This window comes from Hevea brasiliensis, chromosome 12, assembly GCF_030052815.1.
Source record: "Hevea brasiliensis isolate MT/VB/25A 57/8 chromosome 12, ASM3005281v1, whole genome shotgun sequence".
Lineage (NCBI taxonomy): Eukaryota > Viridiplantae > Streptophyta > Magnoliopsida > Malpighiales > Euphorbiaceae > Hevea > Hevea brasiliensis.
This window is the reverse complement of record NC_079504.1, coordinates 6,871,357-6,879,252: the sequence shown is the minus strand read 5'-3', so window position 1 is coordinate 6,879,252 and position 7,896 is coordinate 6,871,357. Positions and strand designations below refer to the sequence as shown.

The following is a 7,896-nucleotide window of genomic DNA, read 5'->3' as shown; positions in this document are numbered from 1 at the left end:
AAATTACATTAAATTTATCTCAATTTTCCAATTATTTGAAGCTCCATATTGCATTAGCAACATTTTTTTCATAAAATAATATGAAAAACTAATAAATTATATACATAACACAATGCATATTAATTAACATGATGCAAATGCAATATTTCACATATTGGGAAATTCTTACTCAAATTCGATTTACTATAAATCAAAAACACAAATATACAGGACCCATTTATTTAATAAGTAGGTCTCACCATACATCTTATATCTTAGTTTTCTGATAGATCAGGTCTAGGCAAAAAAAAAAAAAAAATCCCTCTTAACATTAATTACCAGAAAAAAGCTTACTCCATCTATTTTTAATACAAAATTGTTACTACATATAAATATACTAAATTCTTTTTGAAGGAAAAAAGAGAAGCGTTGAGCGCTTTAAAATGTAAAGATTTATTTTTTATAAAAGATACTTGTCATAATTTAATTTATTATATATTTAAGAATCAAATATATAGGTTTTATTTATTTTACATGTAAATTTTACTATATATATTATGTCTCGAATTTATGATAAACTTTCTTATCTTTTTATTTGGTGTATGAGTAACTAATTAATATCTTTCTTAATTACATTTATTATAAGAGAAGAGAGGGCACCACAAGTTGTATGGAGATATATATATATATATATATATAAAGCAAAGAGATATTCTCAAAAAAATGACACATGGCACTTTCTTTGAAAAGTTTGCAATGTATCACATTTCATAAATATTTTTTTTATATTAATTATTATTTAATTTTTTTATTTATCTTTTAATTATTATTATTATTTACAATACTACTTTAATATTTATAATTTAAATTATTATTTTCTTTACAATTTAAATTTTACAAATTAAGAGATTTTATAATTAAATGCAATATTTAAAAATTATTTATATTGTTTTATAAATACTAATTATTATTTATTTTTTTATTTCTCTTTTAATTATCACCATTATTTATAATACTATCTTAACATTTATGATTTAAATTATTATTTTCTTTAAAATTTAATTTGTAAAAAAATTAAGACTTTTTATGATAAATGTAATATTTAAAAATTATTTATATTATTTTTTATAAATTCATTTATGCAAAAATAATATTTGCCACTTGTTAACCTCAATAATAATAAGATAATAATAATAATAATAATAATAATAGTTTATTGATGGCCATTAGTTTAAAGAAAACTGATAATTAATATATAATCTCATAATCAACTATCATATAATTTAATCAATCTTAAATTATTTCACATATTTAAAAAATATTTATTATATTGTTATATTTTCTATTATTTTTATTAGGAAATCTTTATTAAAAAATTTGAGATACAAAAAGTGTAGTTTATATAGAAAGTTATAAAAATAAAATGTAGATATTTGACTTATTTATAATTAATATATATTATTTTTTATATTAATAATTTAATATTCTTTTTATTTAACTTTTCTAAGATTAATTAATGCTTATTATTATTATCATTATGATCAATTTATGAAGATTTAATTGAAACGACAAAGTAAATAGGAAACATTTTACTGTTATAAAAATTAAATTTGAACATTTGTTACTATTTTTCAATTAAATAATATTTAATTATAAATTAATTTTTTTTATTTAAATGATTTTTATTTGTTTTTATATATATAATATGTCATATGAAATATTTAATACACATCAAATACTTTATTCTCATCAAGTATTTTCATTTCACATTAATGTTCTTAAATCTTTTTTTAATTTGTACTTTTTTTATTGTTTCTTTCAAAAATTATTAATTATAATTCTTAAAATTTATTTATTTAAGTATATTTAATTAATATTTATTTAATTATTCATTTTTTATAAATATCTTATTTAATATTTCTTAAATTTTTGAATATTTTATTTCATTATAATTATATATCGAATGCAGTGATAACTAATATTTTGATTATTCATATTTTATTATCATTAATTTTGAACATAATTACTTTTTAAATTTTAATTAAATATCTATATTATTATGCATAAATTATCTCTCAACTATATTTTCATATAGAAGTAAAATTTTAAAGATAAATTACAAATATAATTGCATCGAAAATTTAGCTACAAATAAAGATGATTAAAAATAATTAAAGTTATAGTATTAAAATTATGATTTTTTTTTTTAAATAGTATGTGTTTTTAATGTTTGTTATATTAATAGAAAATTATGATATTTTAACATTTTAGTTTTTATGAAATTTATTTATTTTATATTATAAATTTATGTAAAGTGATAATATTTTTGTTAAAGAATTATTTTATAAAAAAATATAACAGATTAATAAAAAAGAATTTATACTTAGATATAGTATGTTTTATAAATAATATAATAAATGTTATTTTTAATTAATAATAGTGTTATATATTATTATTATTATTAAAATTAAATAATTCAATTTATTATTAGTAATTTAATTTTTTTATTATATTAATAAAAAATTATATTTTTATATTTTTAAAATAATATTATTTTTTCATTAATTTAATATATTTTCTGTAATTTATAAAAAATAAATATTGATTTACATAAATTATGAGATAAAATATAAAAATTTCATAAAATTTAAATTACTTTTGAAATAAAGTATTTTTATTACATTTTAAATGAAATAATCATAAAAACTATTATTAATATATGTATAAAAAGAATTAAATAAATATTTTAATTAATTATTTCATAAATTAATTAAAAATCTATTATTATAACAAGTAAAAATTTATTCGAATTAAATTAAATAAAGGAAAATTTTTAATTTAAAATTAATTTACTAATAATAATAATTTATTTTATTTAAAATATATTAAAAATTAAATTAAAAAATAAAAATTATAAATTTCCCAAGCATTAGCATGGGTATTATGCTAGTAATAATTATATCAATCCCTCTTTACTTCCATTAATATATACCTCTACAGAAGATCCATAAAATAAAGTGATCCTTTAGAGAGAAGAATGTTACAGTGGTTTTTAGGTTATGAATCATGACATATTCCACTTTATGTTGAAATTAGTTTAATTGGACGCAGCTAATGAATAATTATTGGACGTTGAAAAAGAATATGACCTAATATTTGCAATTATTCAAAGGATCATCACTTATAATATAATCAAGTTAACTAAATCACCTTGCATATATATATATATATAAGTGCACCACTTCTATTCATGGTGAGTTGGTGACCATATTGTGGCAACCCATGGTCTTGTTGGTAGTTTTGTTATCCAAACCCCACTGAAATTAATATATATATATATATATATATATATATATATATATATATATATATATATATATATATATTATTACATTTCACATTAAAAGAGCTTTCAAAAAATGAACTTTGCTTGGCCATGAGAAAGTTCCATCCCAGGCTCGCTGCTTATTCGCCTTCTCACGGGAAAGAAAAGGTAGAAATGGATGAAGAGGAATTTCGACGCCTTCTTGATCTCTTCCCTGTTGTCCGACCTCGCGATTACCATATTGACCTCGATCCATCTAGGCAATCCACTACGCGGCCAACGCAGGATGACGATGTGAAGAAATGGCAGGACGCATGGGAGGAGCAGGAGGGGGATCAAAAGGAAACAAGCAATCAAACTATTGATTTACACGATGCATTCTGGGAGAAGCTGAAGTTGGCAGCTGAGAAGAAGATGGGTGCAATGTTAGCATAATTATAGCAATTAGCATAATTATAGCAATTAGCATAATTACAGTAATTAATTAATATTACATCTATTTATACATGAGAATATGAACTAATTTAGAAATATGAGCTAATTTAGACAAGAATAATAATTGCTATAATTATGCTATAAATCTCCTATAATCATATTAATTAATTACTGTAATTATGCTAATTGCTATAATTATGCTAATTGCTATAATTATGCTAACATTTTTTTTTTATTTTTTTTAAAAGAAAAAGATTATTGTCCATTGTAGTTCCATAAAGAAAGAAACTAAATCTCATAGAATCATATATACATTCATATATACAAACCAACTCGCCCGACCCGACCTTCCTATGTCCCTCCACCCTTCAGAAACACCGCTACCACCACTTCATTTGGTTATCCCACTGAGTCGATGCACTCTGGGAGTTTTTCTGGGGCTGTGTATGGCTTCGTCCGCTCTTCAACCAGTCAACCCGGTTCGTCTCGTCGTGGTGGTGGTCGTTCACGTGGTCGTGGCCGTAGCGGTTCTCAACGGTGGCCCTCTGTCAACCAAAATTTTAACAACCAGCGCCTAGTTGACGTAAGTGAAAATTTTGACGAGCTAGAGATCACAGAAGATGATGGTAGTAACATTAACACCAAAGAAAATAGTGCTATCAACTTTGATGCGTATGAGGATATTCCAGTCGAAGTCACTGGCTCCCACATACCTCCACCGGTGAATACCTTCACTGAAATTGATTTGGGACAAGGTTTGAATGATAATATTCAGAGGTGCAAGTATGTGAAACCAACTCCGGTTCAGAAGCACGCCATACCCATTGCGGTTGCTGGGAGGGACTTGATGGCTTGTGCACAGACTGGGTCGGGGAAAACTGCTGCCTTCTGTTTTCCCATTATTTGTGGGGTTTTGAGGAACCGGTTTCAAACTGCTGGGTCGGGTCGTGGTAGGTCTAGAATGGCCTATCCCTCTGCACTCATTCTATCTCCTACCAGGGAGTTGTCTTGTCAGATTCATGAGGAGGCGCAGAAGTTTGCTTATAACACTGGAGTGAAGATTGTGGTGGCATATGGGGGAGCACCCATAGTACAACAGTTTCGCAATTTGGAGAAGGGTGTTGACATCTTAGTTGCAACTCCTGGTCGCTTAGTTGATATGATTGAGAGAGCAAGAGTTTCTCTTGGGATGATAAAGTATTTGGCCCTAGATGAGGCTGATCGAATGTTGGATATGGGATTCGAACCTCAGATACGGAAGATTGTCCAGCAAATGGACATGCCTCCACCAGGTGAAAGGCAGACCATGCTTTTCAGTGCCACTTTTCCACTTGAGATACAGAGACTTGCATCTGATTTTCTCTCGGACTACATTTTTCTCACTGTGGGGAGAGTTGGTTCAAGCACTGATTTAATTGCTATAATTATGCTATAAATCTCCTATAATCATATTAATTAATTACTGTAATTATGCTAATTGCTATAATTATGCTAATTGCTATAATTATGCTAACACACTGAATGTTAAAATATTTTTCTTTTTCTATGGTGGGTTGGGTTTGTGCATATGCTTTTCTATACTAAAAGTCTATCAGTACATACAATAAGAGAAAGGTTTTTTTTATAACCAAACCCAAGCAAACTAAATTAGCCTGAAACAAAATACAGACCAGAGCAAACTAAACAGTATGCCAACAGGCAACAACTGATAGGGAACACACGAAAGGAAGGGTTTGTTCCTCATAGAAAGCATTATAAGCATCCGTACGGCTCCACACCAATATTAAAGAAGATGAATGGCTCAAAACATAGTCTAACTTTTATAAAAAAAAAAAAAAAATTACAGGTAAAGGCCCACAACCACAATGCATTAACCAAAAAAACAGGGCTTTAAAGTCCATAAATGAAGAGTTCCACATGGTCTTAAAAAACAAAACTCCATTTTAACAAATGAAAACCGCAAGATCAAAAAAGCCTAGCACCACAGAAACTCTTGGGGGACATATGTATATATATGGTTCTCTGTAGGGTTTGTATCTTGTACTATTGTTCACGTCACACAAGATAGATATGGACCTCTCTCCATGTGGAAGGGATAGGGTGGCTTTCTTTCTTGCATCCCCAACCTAACATTCCACTGCGCTGTAATGATCAAAGATACAATGAAACCAAACAGTTGGTGCTGTACCCAAGTGCAAACATGGGCCCATGCCTTTTCCGTACTCAACATCTTATCTTATGTACCTCCAAATTGTACCCAACAGCCACCACCCAACAACTCAATCCTGAATATATATATAAATTGCCACCAGCACCAACCACTCCTTCATAATATTGTTACATTTCTCTTCTTTCGTTCAATTTTACAGAAGAAATCAGGATGGAGAGTGAAGAATCGAGTCGACCCTCCTTAGGGTTTCCTTCTGGTTTAGCTCTTTTGTTGGTCATTTTGTTTTTGATGAGTGGGTTCTTCACTTGTTGCCTCCACTGGGACAAGATAAGATCCCTATTCCGAATTACTTCCTCTGAAGAAAACTCCCATGCCCAACAAGATATTGAGCATCTACCCCAGAAACCTACTCCTGCTCCCCAGGTAGGTACAGAATCTTGTACAGAACATAAGTTCAGTTTTCTTGCAAGCTTTTTTATGTTTATATTGAAGATGTTTGTATCTTCATCTTCTACAGAAGGATTGAAGAGGATTATACTAATTTATTTGCCATAATAATCAGAAGTTAATATATATAGCAGTAGTTTTCAGTAATGAAGTTAGATTTTTTTTGTGCATAAACAGGAATCAAAGGAAAACAAAGCAGAGCCCCTGCCAGTTTTGATGCCTGGGGATCAAGTACCAAGGTTCATAGCAATGGCCTGTCCATGTGAGCCTCCGTTACTAGAGAAGATGATCACCATCAAAGTGCAGAAGCCACCCCCTGTACCAATTCCTCTATATTTATAATTTATGTCTTCTTTTTATTCCATCGATATACTTGTACAGTTCATCTATATGTATACAAGATAGATATAGTTTCTTTTTATTGGGTAATGAGAATAGTTTTTTTTTTTTTTTTCTTTCTCTTTGATTGATTTGGACGATTATAATCGACTGCATTTCTCGCAATGAAAGAAATTAAAGATTTAAATTCTAATAATGTATATTTTTTAATAATTTTCAATGTTAAAAATGCCAATTTTTAGTCATTTTATATTTAAATTTAGTGAATAGGGTTCATGAAATGAAAATAATTATCTAAAAATTTCTCAATATTAGAGAATGTGGAAGGCAAGGCACTATAAAATGGTGGGGTTATTCCTCCTCCACTTTTAATTAATTTGCATAGAATGGATTCTCCAATATGCTTCATTTGGTTTTCTTAATTAACTTTTAATTAAAACGAGCAAAGACACTTTGCACGTATTATGTGTATGCATATAATAATCAGATGAGGCTAATCCTTGAGATATTTATGAAATAAAAGAATAAAGAAAATAGTTAAAAGTTATAGCCATGTTAAACACTACACTTGCCTTCTTGAGTTTTAGCTTTTTCTTTCATAAAATATACACATGAAAAACTATAAGATTAATTATACAAATGGTTGAATTTAAGAATACGAGATCCATAGTTTTGTGATTAAGGTATACATGGGAGCATTTAATAACCTGCCACCCAACATCATAATTAAGAAAAGGAAAAAAACTGGCAGTATGATCATGTAGTGTCACTTCATCTGTTGGCAGACAATGGAATGGAATGCCTACGCTGCGCGTATCTGATCCATCTCATTGGCAGCACCCAATTTCTATTGGAAACAAATTTTCTTTCTTTGATTTCAATTCTCAGTCTTCTTTATTATAATCCAAATCAAAGCATAATCTTTCGTCACTGATGCCTCGCTTTCATTTTTTTAATATTTAAAAAATTGTGTTATTAAAATTTTAATTTTAATTTTCTGCATTATGAGATAGATATATAATTATTATAATTAGAAGTGAACATCAAGCAAAATTTTGAATAAATTAAAATTACAGCAGTTAAATTTATTTAAATTAAATGAAAGAGGAAAGTGAATAGAATAAGTTCAATTCAATTTGATTTAGTTTAATTTACCAATTTAGACTTTGTTTTGGATTTATTTTTAATTTCTTTTTACATA

At 27.4% G+C, this 7,896-nt stretch overlaps 2 protein-coding genes across 2 annotated transcripts; both read left to right on the top strand.

The window, feature by feature from the left end:
* Positions 1–3,434: 3,434 nt before the first annotated feature.
* LOC131171095 (DEAD-box ATP-dependent RNA helicase 52C-like) lies at positions 3,435–5,174 on the top strand. The gene is made up of 2 exons (XM_058130542.1): positions 3,435–3,733; positions 4,041–5,174. Exons 1-2 carry the CDS (start codon positions 3,479–3,481, stop codon positions 5,172–5,174), a joined length of 1,389 nt encoding a protein of 462 aa, XP_057986525.1. The 5' UTR covers positions 3,435–3,478.
* An 824-nt stretch (positions 5,175–5,998) lies between these two features.
* Positions 5,999–6,811, top strand: LOC110655773 (uncharacterized protein At5g65660). The gene is made up of 2 exons (XM_021812227.2): positions 5,999–6,332; positions 6,534–6,811. Exons 1-2 carry the CDS (start codon positions 6,120–6,122, stop codon positions 6,696–6,698), a joined length of 378 nt encoding a protein of 125 aa, XP_021667919.2. The 5' UTR covers positions 5,999–6,119; the 3' UTR covers positions 6,699–6,811.
* Positions 6,812–7,896: the final 1,085 nt, after the last annotated feature.

What these genes read in the sequence shown, in the direction of transcription:
- LOC131171095 (XM_058130542.1), top strand. Translation starts at nt 3,479, where the DNA reads ATGGATGAAGAGGAATTTCGACGCCTTCTTGATCTCTTCCCTGTTGTC. An exon ending in AGAAGATGGGTGCAATGTTA is followed by an intron (nt 3,734 to 4,040) that starts GCATAATTATAG and finishes TAAATCTCATAG; the next exon opens with AATCATATATACATTCATAT.
- LOC110655773 (XM_021812227.2), top strand. Translation starts at nt 6,120, where the DNA reads ATGGAGAGTGAAGAATCGAGTCGACCCTCCTTAGGGTTTCCTTCTGGT. An exon ending in AACCTACTCCTGCTCCCCAG is followed by an intron (nt 6,333 to 6,533) that starts GTAGGTACAGAA and finishes GTGCATAAACAG; the next exon opens with GAATCAAAGGAAAACAAAGC.